The sequence below is a fragment of the Mastigoproctus giganteus genome, chromosome 1 (assembly GCF_048544385.1).
Source record: "Mastigoproctus giganteus isolate SK-2022 chromosome 1, ASM4854438v1, whole genome shotgun sequence".
NCBI lineage: Eukaryota > Metazoa > Arthropoda > Arachnida > Uropygi > Thelyphonidae > Mastigoproctus > Mastigoproctus giganteus.
In genome coordinates, this window is record NC_143575.1 from 719,098 (window position 1) to 740,247 (window position 21,150).

Genomic DNA, 21,150 nt, shown 5'->3' on the forward strand with positions numbered 1-21,150 from the left:
TATGAATTAGAATATGGTGTAGAAAATGGATAAATGGACTATATGTAAATCCTACAATTTACAGCAGTACAATGAGGGTTTGAAACGTTCATGGCCTGAGTACAAAAGGTAGTGGTACAGTTTTAAAAATTTCTGTACTTAATATATAACATTTCAGATGCAAGCAGCAGTTTCAATAACATCCTTTTTATTTACAAGTCCTGAAGTCAGCAAACCGTGTGAATGAGGAAAGGTGACAAAATCGGTCACCGTGCAGTCATCCAATACGTGGGGGAATGGAATAATGCAAAAGGCAATTCATGAGGATATGATCACAACATTGGAAGATGATGCTCCTTCTTATTCTATGGAAGAATAGGAAGGAGCATACTATTCCCAATGTTATGAAGCAGGCAGTAGAAATTAAATGAGGATGAAGAGCCTGGAGGATCACCCAGGCTGTGGAAGATCCACAACATCCATCTCATAATTTGTTGACAGTGTGCATGATCTGTTGATAAGTGATCAACGAGTGACACTTTGGTACATTGCCAGCATCTTTGGCATCTCATCTCATCCACATAATAACAGAAGTTCTCACTAAGAAAAAGGTGTCAGCACAATGGATCCCAAAATTGTTGAGAGCATATCAAAAATGCACAAGAATTGTCAAGTCAAATGAACATTTTCATTGTTTTCAAGCAGGTCCAGAAGTTCCTTGCAAGGCCTGTGACCATGGATGAAACATGGTTGCTTCACTCTTAGCCAAAGACAAAGAAGCAGTCCAAACAGTGGAAACAGATCTCTAACCCTCCTCTAAAAAAACCAAGTCAATTACTTCTGCTAGAAAGGTGATGAAATCGGTTTTTTGGGATGCTGATAGAGTGATGGTATTGGATTACCTTCATAAATTCCAAAGTCACGGTGGCATATCATGCAGATCTAGTGAGGTGTTTACATAAAAACCTCAAAGACAAATGCCAAGAAAAACTCAATATAGTATTAAAAGGAATCTTATTCCACTAGCATAACACACTTGCTCACAAATCTGTCACTGCCATGGCTGCATTTCACAAGTTCAGCTTTGAAATCTTGAACCCTCCCCCACATTCATCAGACTTAGCACCATAAAATTTTCATCAATTTCCTAATTTGAAGAAGTATCTGGTTGGCATCGATTTTCCCAATGACAGTGACTTCACTCCTGCAGCGGATGCATTCTGAAGACCCAAGAGAAAACTTTCTTTGTAAGTGGAATCAAACTGTTGCAGCAATGGTGGCAAAAGTGTACTGACTCCAAATGGGACTATGTTGAAAAGAAACATGTTACCAGAATCTTCAAATAAACCAGTCATGCTCAGGCATTGAACTTTTCAAAGGGCACTGTACTCATATTATGAGGCGCCTCCGTAGCCAGGTGGGCAGAGCGGCAGTGCATAGCACACGCTTCTTGATTAGACCGGGGTTCGAGCCCATGACCACCAAATATGGATGATGCGGAAAGGTCAGGGAATGACCACCGCATATCCCCGGAGCAATATGGCCTTAGTTGCTAACGCTCCTAAAAACCAAATAACAATAACAACTCACATTATGACTATCAGAAACAGCACAGATAACACAGATAAGTCAATAACATTTCCATGGCACTAGTTCTTCAGGGCTCACAGTAGAGGGTGACTTTCAGCCACGAATTTTTAAAATTAGTATTGGCATTAGTAGAGGCAATATGATGCAAGAAAGCAAGCTTATGCAGCATCAGCCAAAAAAAAAAAAACTTCCCATTTCACCTATCCATTTGCTCCAAAAATGTCCAGTTTTTCTTGTTCCTTGAATTTATTTAAGCTATCAACTTCCACAACGACAGATGGAAGTTTGTTCCAGCAAACAACTACTTGCTAGCTAAAGGCAAATTTATGGCCCCTCAGGTTTGTAATCTGAGCAAGAGAAAGAATCCCATTAGCACAGAGTTTGCTCAAATCATTCAAGGCCTTATACACCTCAATCAGATCACCTCGCAGGTGCCTAGCTTTCAGATGCTGCAATTTGCAGAACTTAAGACTTTCTTGGCAAGAGCAACCCTTCATTCCTTTCACCAATCTTGTTATCATTCTCTGTGCTTGTTCCAGCAGCTCTACATCCTTCCTAAAAGGAGACCTACAGACCTGTATGCAGTACAAAAGGTGTGGCCTGACCATTAACTTATACAAAGGGATAATCACCTCCTTATCCCTGCTAGCTGATTTGATTTGATTTGGTAGTTGTTGGCGCATCGGCTTCTGTGGCCATATTGCACCTCCCAAGGTTTTTGCAGTACTTTGATCCAAGCCCGAGGCGGGAATCGAACCTGCGACCTTTGGGTTGCCGGGCAGGTACTTTACCCACTCGGCTAGCCCGGTCGGCCCCCTGCTAGCAAATTTCCTTATTGAAAAGACACAATGAGGTACTCTGGCAGCCAGTCTATACTGCTCAGAAAACTTCATATCTGACTGCGCAATTACCCCAGGTCTTTTTCATTCTCCACTAAGCACTGAGTGTATTACAGCACAGTTGTTATCCTGGGGTTACTGTTACCCATATGCAGTACTTTGCATTTGTCAATATTAAACTCCAGTTGCCACTTCTCAGCAAAGCTGCCCAACTTTTCTAGATCCTCATGTAGTAGCATACTGTCATTAACAACCCTGCCAACCTTCATATCGTCTGCAAACTTGGACATTAAGCCATATAAACCGTCATCAATATCATTGATAAATATAGAAAACAACAATGGGCCCAACACGGAACCCTGAGGAACTCTACTCATAACATTAGTCCATGAAGAGTAGCATCCATTGATTACCACTCTTGTCTTTTCCCACTCAACCATCCCTTTATCCATAGCAGCAACTTGCCCTTAATGCCATACTGCTCCTTGTAGAGTAGTCTTCCATGTGCAACAGTATCAAAATCTATCCTGAAATTGAAGTATATGAAATAAAAATTATTTTTTGCATCCAGTTCCTGTGTGACCACATCATAGTATCAAATTAAATTGCTCAGATGACTTCCCCTTAACAAACCCGTGCTGTACTGAAAGAAAACTGCCATGTTATCTAGGTGATCCTGCAATGCTTCCTTAACCAGTGATTCCATTATTTCCCCCAGAACTCAAAGGAACAGAAGTTAAACTAAAAGGTCTGTAATTACTCGTGTCATCTTTTGATCCCCCTTTGTGAATGATGTGCAAATGTATCCCCCTTTGTGAATTGGGGATACATTTGCACATCTCCAGTCTGTGGAGACCTCCCCTGAGTCCATGGATGCTCTCATAATTATGGCTAAGGGTTTGCTGACTTTTTTCGCTGCCTCCTTTAATATAACTAGATACAATTATGGGATATATCCCATAATTGTTGAAGTTAAAAATAAGAATGACACCAGGGGTGTCATTCTTATTTTTAACTTCAACAATTTCTCCTCCACTTTGCTCTCGGTTATTATAAAATCATTTATCTCCCTGCCAGAGTTTGATAAACCTCTGGCATACCCCTCACTGAATAACTCCTCATGTGTGCATGTAGATGCAAAATACCCATTTAGTTTGTCAGCTACTTGAGAAGGATTATCAACAGTTGAACCATCGATATCAAGTGGACCAATCTGATTCATCTCCTTCCTTCTAGAGTTTACATAAAGAAAGAACTCTTTGCTGTTTTTCTTTGCATCTTTTGCCAAAGGTTTCTCGTAATCTGCCTTCACCTGCCTAATCTCCTTTGTGACTTGATTTACAGACTAGCTTAAATCTATTATAGGCTTCTGTGTCGCCTGATAATTTATATGAATCCCATACAGTTTTCTACTTTGCTATGAGTCTCATTAGCTCATCTGATATCAATTTAGATCTAAACCTTAAACAGTATTTCGTAGTTGGTATGAAAAGCCTAGTAGCTTCAAAGTTTAATTCCTTGAATGCTTTCAATTTAGAATTTGCTGCTGGCAACATCATTAGTTGATTCTACAGTACAGAATTTAAAAAATCTCTAAGACCACTTCATGAAAGCAAAAAACCCTTCCCTATACCCCTAATGGTAGTTACCTCTTTGAGTAAATCCCACTTCAGCACACTGCGATCACTGCCACCTATTGGTTACTTCATCTGGAGATTTTTAATGCATGAATAATCACTGTTGATAATCAGATCAAGAATATTACTCCCTCTCGAACATGCTGCTGTAGAAAACAGTCATCCAATAAATCCACAAGGTCACTCGCACACTTTGCTAGTGTGCGAGTGACCAACTCACAAGTACCAATCAATATCTGGGAAGTTAAAATCCCCATTATAAGACAATCCGATTTACTGGCCCACTATTTCTCTGGATGCACTTCCTTAGATTTTATGTGTTTCTGAACTAACTCCATAATCCCACCTTCCTTCATATCCTGTCTATCCTTTCTGTGCACACTGTACTCCCCAAATTTCAATTCTGCATTCCTTATATTTTTGTGACACCACATCTCTGATATCCCAACAATATGATGGGATATCAGACTTTGATGTACTGACCAGCACTTGAAATTTACCAAATTTACTTATTATATTGGCATACATGCAAGTATACAAGCATCTGTTCTTACTCTTAGTTACCCTAAAACAAACCATGTATTTAATTGTTCTTCCATGATGACTGCTCTTAAAAGATATCTGCTCTGCGATGTCATCAACTTTTGTCTCTGGCCACCATATTCTGGTCCTATTGCCTCTTTTAACACAATATATATTCTGTTTCACCAACAACATTGCCACTGAGAATAACTATCTGCTCTGGGAGCTGTGCATTCTGCCTTTAGGATTGCTACTATGTTGCATGATGCACAAGTGTAAGTTCAGACATTGAGTTGGTCAGCTGAGTGCTTGATGGACTGTCCCCTTTTAATTCTTTCAAATTGATTGATTAATATTTGTTTCAAAACGGTTGCAAGCTTCAGTGTAAGGAGAGAACAAAGCCAAAGATTTGGGTACAAGACAATAATAAGCTGCAGTACATTCTTATTAGCATTAGTAGAGGCATACGATGCAAGAAAGCAAGCCTGTGCAGCATCAGCCAAAAAAAAAAAACCACAGCTCCCATTTTACCCCTCCATTACTTCCAAATGCCTGACCAGCTCAGCCTTAAATTTATTTTGGCTATCAACTTCCACAACAAAAGATGGAAGTCTGTTTCAGCAATCAACTACCCGCTGGGTAAAGGCAAATTTCCGCACATCTATTCTACAACTGTCTTTCCTCAATTTAAATCTATGCCCCCTCGGGTTCTTAATCTGAGCAAGTGGAAGAATCCCATCAGCATTCAGCTTTCTCACCCCATTCAAGGCCTTATACACCTCAATCAGTTCACCTTGCATGTGCCTACTCTCCAGGTGCTGCAATTTGCAGAAGTCAAGCCTTTCTTGGTAAGAGCATCCCTTTGTTCCTCTCACCAATCTTGTTGCCCTTCTTTGTACTCTTTCTAGCAACTCTAAGATGAGGCCTCCAGTCTAAAATGAGGCCTCCAGACATGTACACAATACTCAAGGTGTGACCTGACCACTGCCTTGTACAATGGAATAATCACCTCCCTGTCCCAAGTGGCCCATCTGCACTGCTCAGAGAACTTCATATCTGACTGCACAATTACCCCCAAGTCTTTTTCATTCTCCACCTCCCTGAGTGTAGTACCACACAGTTGGTACGTTTCTCTTGGGTTATTGCTACCCATATGCAGTATTTTGCATTTGTCAAGTTAAACTTCAGTTGCCACATCTCAGCCCATTTGCCCAAATTATCTAGATCCAGTTGTAGTAGCAGTATGCTACTCCATAATGTCTTTACTGTCATTAACACTCCTGCCAACGTTTGTATCAACAGCAAACTTGGACAGTAAGCCTGATATACCTTCATCGATAAACACACAAAACAACAATGGGCCCAGCACTGAACCCTGGGAGTAATCCGCTAATAACATTAGTCTACGTATTACCGCTCTTTGTCATCTCCCACTCAACCATCCCTTTATCCATTGTAGCAACTTACCCTCAATGCCATACCACTCTAATTTGTACAGCAGTCTTCCATGCACAACAATATCAAAAGCTTTCTGAAATCCAAGTATATGAGTATATGATATCAAAATTATTTTTTGCATCCAGTTCCTTTGTGACCACATCATAGTATCCAATCAAATTGGTCAAACAAGACCTGCCTTTAACAAACCAATGTTATGACTTAAGTATTACTGCAGTCTTGTCTAGGTAAAAAAAAAAAAAAAAAAAAAAAAGGTAAAGTGTAGCCATTATCAACCCACTGCAGGATGGAAGCCTCCTCAACAATTCATGCTGGATGATCTTGCAATGCTTCTTTAACCAGTGGCTCCATTATTTTCCCTGGAACACAAGTTAAACTAACAGGTCTGTAGTTACTTGTGTCACCTTTTGAACCCCCTTTGTGAACTGGTGATACACTTGCACACCTCCAAGTCCATGCGGACCTCCCCTGAGTCCAAGAAAACTCTCATAATTATGGCTAGGTGCTTGCTTACTTCCTTTTCTGCCTCCTTTAATATAACTGGATAGATCCTAACCACCTCAGATGCCTTCCTTATGTTTAACTTCAACAATTTCTCCTCCACTTTGCTCTCAGTTATTACAAAATCACTTAGCTCACTGTTACAGTTTGATAAACTTTTGGCATTCCTCTCCTTGAATAACTTCTCGTGTGTGAATGTAGATGCAGAATACTCCTTCAGTTTATCAGCTACCTGAGCATGATCATCAATAATCAACCCACCTATGTTAAGTGGTCCAATCTGATTCATCCCTTTCCTACTAGAGTTCACATAAGTAAAGAACTCTTTGCTGTTTTTCTTTTGTATCCTTTGCCAAAGATTTCTTGTAATCTGCCTTCGCCTGCCTAACCTACTTTGTGATTTGATGACACACTAGCTTATATCTTATATCTGCATATAAATTATCAGGTGACACAGTAGGCTTCTGTGTCACCTGATAATTTATATGCATCCCATACATTTTTCTTCTCTGCTGCAAGCCTCATTAATTCATCTGACATCCATTTAGGCCTGAACCTTGAACAGTATTTCTTAGTTGGAATGAAAAGCCTAGTAACCTCTAAGATTAAGTCCATGAAGGCTTCCCATTTAGAATTCAATGTTGGTAACATCATCAGTTGATCCCACTGTATAGAATTCAAAAACCATCTGAGACCCCTGTAGTCACCTTTAAGAAAGCAAAACCTTTCCATTTACCCTTGATAGTAGTTACATCTTTAAGTACATTGTGATCACTGTCACCCAGTTATTCCTTTATCTGCAAATTCTTAATGCACGAATAATCACTTATCTTGAAAAGCCTTAGCACATTTATTGGAAGACCCAAGTTTTAGTACAAAGGACAAGATTTCAGGATAGAATGTGGAATAAAGGATTTCATTGCTAGAGGAATACCTTCATTGACATGACGCAATTACGATATCTGCCAACCAACATTTAGAAATCCAAAAGCTTTCGACATTTTTAAGAGATCTGACTCTAGCAGAACATTCCAAGAATGCATTCTGGGACCACCGAACAGTATACTATGGTTTGCTTCCAAATTAAAGATATGTTATAGCAGGAAAATTAAGCATATTGTCTTCAAATGCAAGAACTGTATTGTAAAGAGTTCACTGCTTTTTTTTGTTTCAATTATATAGTACTGGTTGTTTGAAATTTTTGCATTCCACAACCTGGTTGAAATTAAGCATAGCACATTAGTCCAATGCAAATAGATCATCAAACAGTATAGTCAAACTGCTAAACTATAGACACATTCAAGAGTCTTGGTACTGGAAAAGTAAATGCACAGTAAAGATGACTGAATCTGAATGAGTTTATGCTCAATCTATTTGCTTGAAAGAGAGTAAAAATGCTAGCAAGGTGAGTAATTCTCAGAAAGCAGATTTCACAGCAGGGAGTTAAAAATGATTTACGACATTCTTGCACTGGAAGACTAGTGGTCAGCTGCAAACAAGAACCTTCAATCAGAAAGTGATAAGTTTTAAATAATACATCCTATAGACACAAAGCTATGTTCCCTTTCATTGTAGACTCATACAAGTCATATGACTAATTCATGCGCCACAGTGTCAACACTACTGAATCAACCTATAATTCAAAGTAACCTAATCTTCTTTCATAAACAACTGCTCTTCAAAAAATGAAATAAATAAATAAATTTTCTGTTTATACTCCGGGACGACCAAACAGTATACATATTTAAAGTAATCTAATTTTCCTTTAACAATGAACATAATTATGATATGTTTGTTATTTGAATTTTAGGAGCATTAGCAACTAAAGCCATATTGCTCCGGGGATATGCAGTGGTCATTCCCTGACCTTTCCGCATCCTCTGTATTTGGTATAATTATGATATGCATCACAACAAATTACCTATTAACTTTTAACAAAGATGGGGTGTTAAACTACACCTGAGTCATTAATACCACTTACAAAGAAACAAGCATTAAAAGTTTAAAAAATGAAAATGTAAGCACACCTGCCATAACTTATGACATAAGAAGTCCAAAAAACACAAAAGAATACAAAATTTAATGTTGTTGTTATTTTTTTTTATTTATTTTTTTTTTAGGAGCATTAGCAACTAAGGCCATATTGCTCCAGGGATATGCGGTGGTCATTCCCTGACCTTTCCGCATCCTCCGTATTTGGTGGGGCATGGGCTCGAACCCCGGTCTAATCAAGAAGCGTGTGCTACGCAGTGCTGCTCCTGCCCACCTGGCTACGGAGGAGCCTACAAAATTTAATGATATTAAATTTATCCTATAAGTAGGTAAAAATACACATGGTGTCCTGTATATGATTTATTGGATCTTTGCACGTAAGGATGATGATGACTCTCTCTCCCACTGTATACCGTAAGATCCCAGTCTTACAACTCCAGAAAAATAATAAATTTAAATTTCTGTCTTTTTGAAATTAATTATTTTTAAACAGAAAATGGGTTGGGCTAATGGGTTGTGTATCTGATGTTTCCACAGATGTCTGTTTGAGGTAGAGCACAGATTAGAGTTGTCAATTGGGGGGGGGGGAGTTCAGACTAAAACAATAGAAGTGTCGGTTGGAGACCATTCTGTTGACTTGTAAATATAACAGATGCAGCACACAGGTATGGCCGTAAAGATAAGTTGGGAAGGAAAAAGGAAAAAAGACACCATTCCTAAATTGCTCCTTAAAACTGTAAGTGCATGAATCAAGCAAATGCAAGTACGGTAAAGATGAAGGGAAAATATGAGTTAAGAATTGACTGCAGAGGGAAAACAATGCCAGAAATGGCCTGTACTTCAGGGGAGAAAATTAGCTGTGACTCTGGTAATGGAAGACATCTTAAGTTTTGGTAGATACAAAGTGATGCCGCCATAAACTGACTTTGCAGTGCCATTGAAAATTGAAGGGCAGCTAGGTTGGGCGAAGAGTGTAGAAAAAAGGATTAAGGGATTAAAACAGAGTGTGGCCATTAAATAAAGTAACCGATGGAGGCTGCTCTGAAAACAACATGGGTATTTCTGCGGAAAGATGGCTTGTCCATGCAGAAAGTTCCCAAAACAAAGAGGAGACACCTCAGTGAATAAGAATAAAGATGAAGAAAGAGAAATTAATGGTTATTGGTCAAGAAAAGGAGGGAGAGGAATGAACAAAAGGAGAAACACGGAGAGAAAAAAAAGGAGTGAGACAGATTTTTGGAGGTGTGTGAGAGATTTTTGGAAATGGGAGTGACAACAGGGCTGGTGCAGATCAGTGGGAAATTAATGAAGGTAGTTTTTGTTGATGACTCTATTATCCGGGACACGGGGGATATACAATGCAAGAAGGATAGGTGGAACAGGACCAGGGTATGTCTGCCAGGGGCAAAAGTTGATGACGTTGTAGAGCAGATATCATCTTTTAAGAGCACAAAAGGTGATGTTGTTGTTGTACATGTTGGAACTAATGACATTAACAGTAAGAGATCTGCAGATTTACTCCAAGTACAATGTTGAAAGATCAATGTTGAAAAAAAGTTGCGAGTTAGGGTTGAATGTGAAAGTGTCTCCAATTCTGCGCAGACACGATAGGAGGGAGTATGTGATGAGAGCCTTGTCAATCAATTCAGCCCTGGAGAGATTGTGCAAGGCTCAAGGGGTAGAATTTTTTCAGCCTGGTCTGTGTTTGTTGACAGGAGAGACTGCTTCTACAGGGATAGGGTACACTTAAATAGAAAGAGTGCAAGAATATTTGCTGATGCTATCAAGGCAGTGTTAGGTGGGTCGGAAAACTGCTAGCTTGGGGGGGGGGGATACACAGACTAAAACCCGCAGGCAGAGGCAAAAGTGATTCTTGCACTCCTTCGATTAGAAAGAGCAGCAGCCTGGAAAGCAAGGTAATAGAAATTTCCAGGACAGCTGGGAGTCATAGTGGAACAAGTAAATACATGGGCTGTGTTGGGGTAACTAAGAGTAGGAACAGGTGCATGTATACTTGCATGTACACCAATGCTAGAAGTGTAGTTAAAAATTTTGATGAGTTTGAAGTGCTAGTCAAGACATCAAAGGCAGATATTGTTGGGATATCAGAGATGTGGTGTCACACAGATATATGTAGAACAGAATTGGAATTTGGGGAGTACAATGTGTACAGGAAGGGAGGAGGGGTTATGCTGTTAGTTAAGAAACACAAAGTCTAAGGAAGTGCATCTAACTGATCTTGATGGACAATGCAGTGTTGAGTTTTTTTGGAGTGAAATAAGCACTGGGAAAGGAAAAATGAGAGTAGGTGTGTATTATAGGCCTAATGAATCTGATGAGTACAATGAGCAATTGTGCAGAGAAATTGAGTAGGCCACAGTGTCTTATAATGGGGGAGTTTAACTATCCAGATATTGATTGGAACTTGTGGCTTTGTCACTCACACACTACCAAGACTTCTGTGGATTTATTGGATGACGGTTTTCTACAGCAACATGTTTGAGAGGCAACCAGAGTAATACTCTTGATCTGATTATCAGCAGTGATTATTCATGCATTAAAAATTTACAGATAAAGGAACCACTGGGTGACAGTGATCACAATGTACTGACGTGGGAATTACTTAAAGACGTAACTACCATCAAGGCTAAAGAGAACGCCTTTTGCTTTTGTAAAGGTGACTACAGAGGTCTCAGACAATTTTTAAATTATGTACAGTGGGATCAACTGATGATGTTACCAATGTTGAATTCTAAATGGGAAGCCTTCAGGGACTTATTTTGGAGGCTACTAGACTTTTCATTCTAAGAAATATTGTTCAAGGTTTAGATTTAAATGGATGTCAGATGAATTAATGAGGCTCGTGGCAGAGAAGAATGTATGGGATGCATATAAAATATCAAGTGACACAGAAGCCTATGGCAGGTATATACTAGTCTGTACTCAAGTCACAAAGGAGGTTAGGCAGGCGAATGCAGATTATGCGAAATCTTTGGCAAAGGATGCAAAAAAAAACAGCAAAGAGTTCTTTACTTATGTAAAATCTAGAAGGAAAAGAATGAATCAGATTGGACGACTCACATGGATGGGTTTGACTATTGATGATCATGTTCAGGTAGCTGATAATCTGAATGAATATTTTGCATCTACATTCACACATGAGGAATTATTAATGAGGGGAGTGCCAGAAGTTTATCAAATGCTAACAGGGAGCTAAGTGATTTTGTAATAACTGAGAGCAGAGTGGAGAAGAAACTGCTGAAGTTAAACTTAAGGAAGGCACTTGGGGTGGCCGGGATCTATCCAGTTATATTAAAGGAGGCAGCAAAGGAAGTAAGCGAACCCTTAGCCATAATTGAGAGCTTTCTTGGACTCAGGGGAGGTCCCCATGGACTGGAGGTGTGCAAATGTAACACCAACTCACAAAGGGGGTTCAAAAGGTGACACAAGTAACTACAGACCTGTCAGTTTAACCTGTGTTCCGGGGAAAATAATGGAATCACTGGTTAAAGACGCACTGCAGGATCATCTAGACAAGACTGCAGTAATAGTTAAGACACAGCACGGGTTTGTTAAACAGAGGTCTTGTCTGACAAATTTGATTGGATACTATGATGTAGTCACAAAGGAACTGAATGCCAAAAAAAATTTTGATATCATATACTTGGATTTCAGGAAAGCTTTTGATACTGTTGCACATGGAAGACTGCTACAAATTGGAGAGGTATGGCTTTAAGGATAAGTTGCTACAATGGATAAAGGGATGGTTGAGTGGAAGATGACAGAGAGTGGTAATCAATGGACACTGCTCTTCGTGGACATATGTTATTAGTGGAGTTCACCAGGGTTCAGCGTTGGGCCCATTGTTGTTTTCAGTATTTATCAATGATATTGATGAAGGTATATCAGGTTTAATGTCCAAGTCTGCAGATGATACCAAAGTTGGCAGGGTTGTTAATGACAGTAAAGACAGTATGCTACTCCAACTGGATCTAGATAAGTTGGGAAAATGGGCTGAGAAGTGACAACTGAAGTTTAACATTGACAAATACAAAGTACTGCATATGGGTAGCAATAACCGAAGAGAAACATACCAACTCTGGGAAGTGGAAAGTGAAAAAGACCTGGGGGTAATTGTGCAGTGAAATATGAAGTTCGCTGAGCAGTGCAGACAGGCTTCCAGGGCAGGTCATGGAGTCTTGTCAATAATATATAGGAATGTTGCTAACAGGGACAGGGAGGTGATTATCTTTTATACAATGCAATGGTCAGGCCACACTTAGAGTACTGTGTACAGGTCTGGAGGCCTCATTTTAGAAAAATGTAGAGTTGATAGAACAAGTACAAAGAAGGGAAACAAAATTAGTGAGGGGAAAAAGGGATGCTCTTACGAAGAAAGGCTTAAGTTCTGCAAGTTGCAGTGCCTGGAAAGTAGTCAAATGGAAGGTGATCTGATTGAGGTGTATAAGGCCTTGAATGGGGTGAGCAAGCTGAATGCTGATGGGATTCTTCCTCTTGCTCAGACTAAGAACCTGAGGGAGCACAGTTTCAAATTGAGGAAAGATAGTTATAAAATAGATGTGCAGAAATTTGCTTTTAGCCAGTGGGTAGTTGATTGGTGGAACAGGCTTCCATCTTTTGTTGTGGAAGCTAATAGCCTAAATAAATTTAAGGCTGAGCTGGACAGGCATTTGAAACGAATGGAGGGGTGAAATGGGAAGGGTTTTTTATTTATTTTTTGGCTGATGCTGCTTAAGCTCGCTTTCTTGCATTGTTTGCCTCTACTAATGCTAAAGTGATGGGAAAGGTTAAGAAAGAAAGTGTTATGAGAAGCGAAGATAGTTGCTAGAAAGTTTAAATTAATGACCAGAGTAGTGTTCCAGAAGCGAAAGCCTTGTATTATGCAGAGAACCAGCAAAGAAAGCAGTCCAAGAGTGACTCCAGGGATGTATGCCTAGTAGACCGGTAAGTCAGACCAAGGAAGATGACCGCTTGAAAGAAAACAGGAGCCAGGAACCCTATCAAGGCAGAGGGAAGAAAAGTAAAGAGAAAGTAAGTCCTTGAATTTTATTTATGTTAACTGATAGGCAATGGATAGAACTGATTGGTCAAGCTGAATACTTTATTTAAAAAAAAAAAAAAAAAGGTGCAACAGTGGTAGAGAGAGAGAGAGAGAAAGTTACCTAGCTGATGTAAATGCATATGTGGAGTAATGTATGAGATGTTATTGTCATTAACAAATAAAGTTAGTGCTCTGAGTGGAACAACCAGTTTGTTCATAACCCACAGATCTGCAGGCCAGAGTAGGTTATATGCCCAAGTTGATGTTTATCGAGAGAGAGAGAGAGAGAGAGAGAGAGAGAGAGAGAGAGAGAGAGAGAGAGAGAGAGAATATAATGTAATTATATATATCTGTAAATATATGTTTAGGTTGTAAACCACTTCAGAATAGTGAATCTGAGAATAAAAAAGGGATAAATTCCCACAATTGGCGAGCCAGCCAGGGATCTTATCCATATGTATTACTGTGAAGGAGCAGGAATCAAATGATGGTATAGCTAGTTAATTTAGTATTGGTCATATGTTTTAGATGGTTATAAATGCATGGGAAGGAAAGCAGTATATGAGAGCATTATAATTATGTAGAGTAGAAAAAAGCAGTGAGTGATTGCATATTTATGATTAATTTAATGTTTGTATTTTCCTTGTGATTCTAACAGTGCAATAAACTTTGTTGCACTGTTACATGTTGATAATAAAAATGTCTCATCATTCAAGAGAAATACACACCTATAGACCACCATCGGGCTTATCCTGGTTGGGAGGAAAATAAAAGAAAGCCTCATAATCAGGAATCTTCTGATACTATGAAAGGTAAATAAAATAACATAATTGAGCAGCAGATAGCTTGTGGGCTTTGGAGGATTTTGAGGTACCAGTTGTTCTTCTGGGAAAAATTATAACTACCACCAATTTGGGTTCCAAAGGGGAACCCAAATTGGTAGTTGTTATAATTTTAACACACAGAGGTAGTTGTTATATGATTAATAGGGGCATTAGAAAAAAAAATAATTTAATCAGGTCTGGGGCAATACATAAAAAAAAAAGATATCGAACTTCTAGGAGAATTCAAAGAAGGTGATCATCACTGTCCGAATGAAGAGCCTACAAAGTGTACTGCAACGACCGGAAAATAGGCATGGGGGCCTAATTCAGAGGTATAAGGTCTGGAAGGAATATGTAAAAGCGGTAGCTACATTCTCAATGGCAGGAGAGACAAGAACCAGGGTGTTCATATACATAAAACTGTAGGGAGTAACAGAAGGCTTGATCTTATGAAATTTACCTTTGGGCAGTAAAAACCACTGGAATAAATTGCCTGCCAAGGTAGCCAATGAAGAGAGTTTTATTAAGTTCAAAGTGAAACATAACGGTTCCTTTATGGAAATGGGAAAACTTAATTTTTTTTTTTGGCAGATGCAGAAAAAAAAAATTTGCCTTCTTGCATCATTTAGTCATTTTAATACAAAGAGAAGTCCACAAAAATTTTATAACTTGTAATAAAGTACAAAAAAAAAAATAAATAAATAAAAATATATTATATATCAACTTACAGGCTGCTTTATTTTCTTACAAGATGGCTCATTATCTTCATCATCAGCTATGAACTGCGGGATAGAAGTTTTAATTAGTATCAATAAAATAACTAACAATGAAATATTTTCTGTTAATACTAAAATTAAATTGGGGGGGGATATTATCAATTAATGGACTTTTATCATTATCAATTAATAAACATTAACTGATAATAATAATGTTTATTAACTGTTTGTAATCCTTGTCAAAAGTGAATTGAAAGCATTCAAATTGTACCAGAGCCTGATCAAACCCAGGTAGATATAGAATCAGTATGGTCAGGTGTGTAGTAATAATGAAAAACTGCAACCGTCTAGTATGCAAACCACTAGAGAGCAGTGATCACAATATCATAAAATGGTTGACGTCTAAGGAAATTTTGTTAGTCAAAGGCAAAGGTGAGGGTTTCAATTTTAAGGTAAGGATGTTAAATATAATGGGGTTGAAGAATTACCCAGGCTTTGTCAACTAGATTAATAATTTCAGATTGTTGGATATAAATACCCCGTGAGAAAAATTTACACTAAAGAGTCTTTAGTGTAAATTTTTCTCACCACGTCATCCTAGGAGTGGTGAGAAGGGCTCCCAAAATTGAATTTTCTGAACATGCATTTCATTTTCAAATTTTGAAACTAACTATAAGATGATATATAATGCCAAGTTCACATTGGGCATTCTAGCATAATGTTTACAATGCATGCTCAAGTGTGGACAGTGTTTGTTTAATTTGTTCTGTTTGGTTTTCGTGGATGATCTGCATTACTGTCGATATTTTATTGAAATATCGCAGATATTACATAACACACATGCTAGTATGATGACTGTTACCAGTTTTCAGTTTAACATTATGCTTTGAAGAGAAATATACACCAGAATTTAATAATTTTTTTAATAATACAGTTAAACAATTAAAATGGAGTTGAGTGGAGCATTAAAATAACTCTCCATTTCACTGAACTGTATAAAAATTACACAATGCCATATTCTGACCATGACTGAATAGCATTAGCATAGGCATATGATGCAAGAAAGCAAGCTTATGCAGCAGCAGCCAAAAAAAAAAAAAAAACCGCTCCGATTTCACCCCTCTGTTCGCTCTAAATACCCATCCAGCTCAACCCTAAACTCATCTAGGCCACCAACCTCCACAACAAGGGATGGAAATTTGCTCCATCCGCTGGCCAAAGGCAAACACCCACACATCCATCCCAATTACCGGTCAGACGCACAGTTTTGGTGCTCCACTATTTGTCGTGATTTTAGTAGTTTAAAGTGTCACATTTTGCTCTACTTTGTGTCCGTCAAGTTCCTCTTCTCAAGATGTGTCCACAGACATCAACTTCGTGAAGATCGGCCAAGGTAAACAAAAATTATGGTCACTTTTCTTTAGCATTGATCTCGCTGGGCTACAACGTGACACCTTCTCATTGTATATTAAGTTGAACTTTGTTAAAGCTATCGGTACCGCAAATATCGCTTAAATGATGATAATATCAACTATCGGGAATTGCAAATGAACAGCTTTATAGCTACATATGTTTTTGCATGATGAATATCAGATATTTTACTGGTTTTCTGTCTAATCTTAATATGGTGCCTGATAAACAAAGACAGTTGTTCTCAGTGTACACCACGCGGTCGAGCCCTGATTGGTCGGACATTGTCTGAGTGACCGTTATTAGTGTGAGTTATTTGCCACGTACTTTAAGACATCTATACCATAAACATTTAGGGGTACTAAATATATTTGATCTAATACAAGGTTAATAAAAGTTGTTTAATGTCACTACAATTATGATATTTTGAATATATATAACAATACGTTCTCAGTGTCCCACGCGGTCGAGCCCTGATTGGTCGGACCTTGTCTGAGTGACCGTTAGTGCGAGTTACTTGCTACTTCAAGACATCTATATCCAAAACATTTTAGGGGGTACTAAATATATTTAACACAGGATTAATAAAAGCCAGGTAATGTCACTACATCATGATATTGAGAATATATATAATAATGTGCACAGTGCTGACCTCTCAGAACGAATAATAAACTAAGCACAACATCCAGGTATTTTGGCAATTAGGGTTGAGATCTCTCCCTCCCCCCCACCTGACAAGCTTAGGTCAACAAGCTTAAACAGAATCTGCACTAAGCATTGCACTCCTGCAGCTAAGCAATTCAGTAGTTGCCGTTCAGAACTCTTCATCCGGGGAAAATATGGAACCGATAAACCGAAACAATCCTGATAATCCGGACCTGGCCGTAAAATCAAAAAATCCAAGTACGCCTCTGAAAAAGGCTATAAATAATAACGATGACCCAACACTTATAGAGAATAACGAAGATTTGGACAGTACTCTAACAGCATCCACAGCAAAGAGAAAGGGCAAGCAATCCACAGCTCCCAGATCGGAGATGAAAACCCGCTCCAAAAGCGAGAACAAAGACCAAACGGAGCAGACTATCTCCCAACAAGAAAATGTGACAGAAAAAGGGCAGGAAAAACAAGAAACCCCACTGGACCCCAGACTGCCTGAAGGCACTGCACTGGAGCAGTCTCTTATTCTAAGGACTGCCCTAGAAAGCCTATTTAAAGATCAACATAATAGGATTACGACTGCACTCCGGGGGGAAATAGTGGGATTATGGATGAAAATGGAGACAATCCTAGTCCAGACCAACTTGGAAAAAGAGGTTGCCTTAGCCAAACTTCAAGTCTATCAAAACAGTAGGGCAAAGGAAATGCTACAGCGCGTCCCTACCTACTCCCAAGCGCTGAGGACCAACCTAAACAAGCCAAATGAAAGCACCATTACAAACCGAACCACAACAGCACAGAGAAAAACCCTCATACCAAAACAGCACCTAGTTGTACTAAAGCCAGCCTCTACAGAAACACACAAGACCAGCGAAGAAGTAAAACAAACAATAGTAGAAAAACTGAAGGGTGACTTCAAGCATACTAAGATTAGATCTATTCGGAAAACAAGAAACGTAGGGGTGTTAATTGAAACTGAAACCGCGGAGGACATAAAAGGTATATTCAGCAACCCCAAAATTCCAACGCTGGGACTCCTAGCAGAGCCTCCTAGACGGAAAGGGCCAAGCATCATTGTATTTGATGTAGACAAAGAAACAACACCAGAAGAATTAACAGAAAAGATATACTGCAAAAACTTGAAGCAGACACTCATGGAGGAAGAATCAGGGCAACACATTATGCCGAAATATAAAACTAAATCCAGAAACGGAAATGCCATAAATTGGATCATAGAGCTCTCAGCAGCGGCCTGGAAATCATTGAGCCAACAAACAAGAATCTATATAAACTGGGGCAGCCATCGTTTTCGTGAGCATGTGGCTGTTCCCAAATGCTACAGGTGCTGCCGCTTTGGTCACACAACCCACACCTGTAAGCAAACACAGCCTACCTGTGGGCATTGTGCAGACATCGGACATGAATTCGCATTTTGCCCCAGGAAAGCAGAACCTGCAATTTGTGTGAATTGTAAAGAAAAGAAGCTGCCATTTGATCACTCACTACGGGATAATAAGTGTCCAATCTACATAAAGGCTAAGAGTGCACAACAAAACAGAACCGACTATGGGGAATAACAGGAATCACTATAATCAAACAAAGATTAAATTCGCACAGCACAATGCTCAGAGATCTAAGGCTGTTGCCGCACAAATGGCTAAAAAAGCCACGGAAGAAAATTATGACATACTAATGCTGCAGGAGCCTTACACCTACAACAAAGAAGTAAAAGGCTACCCCCTACATTACAAGATCGTACAAGTTGATGGAGACAACCCGTGGGCTGCCATCGCTGTCCGGAATCCTGACCTCACGGTAACCAAGATCTCAGACCTATGTACAAACTGGGCCGTATGTGCCCATATAGCCTCACCGCTAGGGGAATTTTATGTCACCTCTATATATGCCCGTCCGGGAGAAGATATATTGCCCGTAACAAGATATTTTAGCATTAGCATTAGCATTAGTAGAGGCATATGATGCAAGAAAGCAAGCTTATTCAGCATCAGCCAAAAAAAAAAAAAAAACCCTCTCCCATTTCACCCCTCCGTTCGTTCGAAATACCTGTCCAGTTGAGCTTTAAATTTGTTTAGGCTATCAACTTCAACAACAAGTGATGGAAGTCGGTTCCACCAACCAACCACCCGCTGGCCAAAGGCAAATTTCCGCACATCTATCCGACATCCGTCCTTCCTCAATTTGAATTTATGCCCTCTGAGGTGATTATTCTGAGAAAGATGAAGAATCCCATTGGCATTGAGCATGCTCAAACCATTCAAAGCCTTATACACCTCTATCAGATCACCTCGCCGGTGCCTAGTCTCCAGACTCTGTAATTTGCAAAACTTAAGCCTTTCTTCGTAAGAGCAACCCTTTGTTCCATTTACTAATCTTGTTGCCCTTCTCTGTACCCGTTCCAGCAGCTCTACATCCTTCTTGAAATGAGGCCTCCAGACCTGTATACAGTACTCAAGATGTGGCCTAACCATTGCCTTATACAAGGGAATAATCACCTCCTTATCCCTGCTAGAAAAATTCCTGTATATCATTGACAAGACACCATGAGCTACTCTTGCAGCTCGTCTGCACTGCTCAGAGAACTTCATATCTGCCTGCACAATTACCCCCAGGTCCTTTTCATTCTCCACCACTGTCAGTGTAGTACCGCAGAGTTGATACATTGCTCTGGGGTTACTGTTACCCATATGTAGTACTTTACATTTGTCAATGTTAAACTTCATTTGCCACCTCTCAGCCCATCTGTTCAACCTTTCCAGATCCTGTTGCAGCAGCATAGCGTCAGTAGTGTCCTTAACGACCCTGCCAACCTTTGTATCATCTGCAAACTTAGACATTAAACTTGATATCCCATCATCAATATCATTCATAAACACCGAAAACAACAATGGACCCAACACTGAACCTTGAGGAACTCCACTAATAACATTAGCATTAGCATTAGTAGAGGCATTTGATGCAAGAAAGCAAGCTTATGCAGCATCAGCCAAAAAAAAAAAAAAAAAAAAAAAAAAAAAAAAGTAACATAAATAAATAAAAATAACCACTTCCACTTCACCCCTCTGTTCGTTCGAAATACCTGTCCAGCTGAGCCTTAAACTTATTTAGGCTATCAACTTCCACGACAAGGGATGGAAGTCTGTTCCACCCACCAACCACCCGCTGGCTAAAGGCAAATTTCCGCACATCTATCCTACATCTGTCTTTCCTCAATTTGAATTTATGACCTCTCGGGTGATTTTTCTGAGCTAGAGGAAGAATCCCATCAGTATTGAGCATGCTCAAACCATTCAAGGTTTTTTTTGTACACCTCTATCAGATCACCCCGCTGGTGCCTAGTTTCCAGACACTGTAATTTGCAAAACTTAAGCCTTTCTTCGTAAGAGAACCCCTTTGTCCCATTCACCAATCTAGTTGCCCTTCTCTGTACTCGTTCCAGCAGCTCTACATCCTTCCTGAAATGAGGCCTCCAGGCCTGTATACAGTACTCTAGGTGTGGCCTGACGTTGAGCAGTGTCCATTTATTAGTCCACGTTGAGCAGTGTCCATTGATTACCACTCTCTGTCTTCTGCCACTCAACCATCCCCTTATCCATAGCAGCAATTTGCCTCCAATGCCACACTGCTCCAATTTGTGCAGCAGTCTTCCATGTGCAACAGTATCAAAAGCCTTTCTAAGATCCAAATATATAATATCAAAGTTATTCCCTGCATCCAGTTCTTTTGTGACTACATCATAGTATCCAATCAAATTGGTCAGGCAAGACCTGCCCTTAACAAAACCATGCTGCGTCTGAGCTATAACTGAATTCTTGTCTAGATGATCCTGCAGTGCCTCTTTAACCAGTGCATCCATTAATTTACCTGGAACAGAAGTTAAACTAACAGGTCTATAATTACTTGTGTCAGCCTTTGATCCTCCTTTGTGAATTGGGGTTACAT

General features: G+C 39.4%; 1 protein-coding gene across 1 annotated transcript in view; it reads right to left on the reverse strand.

Annotated features, from left to right (window-relative positions):
- The window catches only part of LOC150090479 (proline-rich protein PRCC), a 76,533-nt gene that overhangs the window by 31,647 nt on the left and 23,736 nt on the right, over nt 1-21,150 (reverse strand). Inside the window, exon 2 of the mRNA XM_090371099.1 lies at nt 15,133-15,186. Coding sequence (XP_090227225.1) covers nt 15,133-15,186 — 54 coding nt within the window. The remainder of the gene's footprint in view (nt 1-15,132; nt 15,187-21,150) is intronic.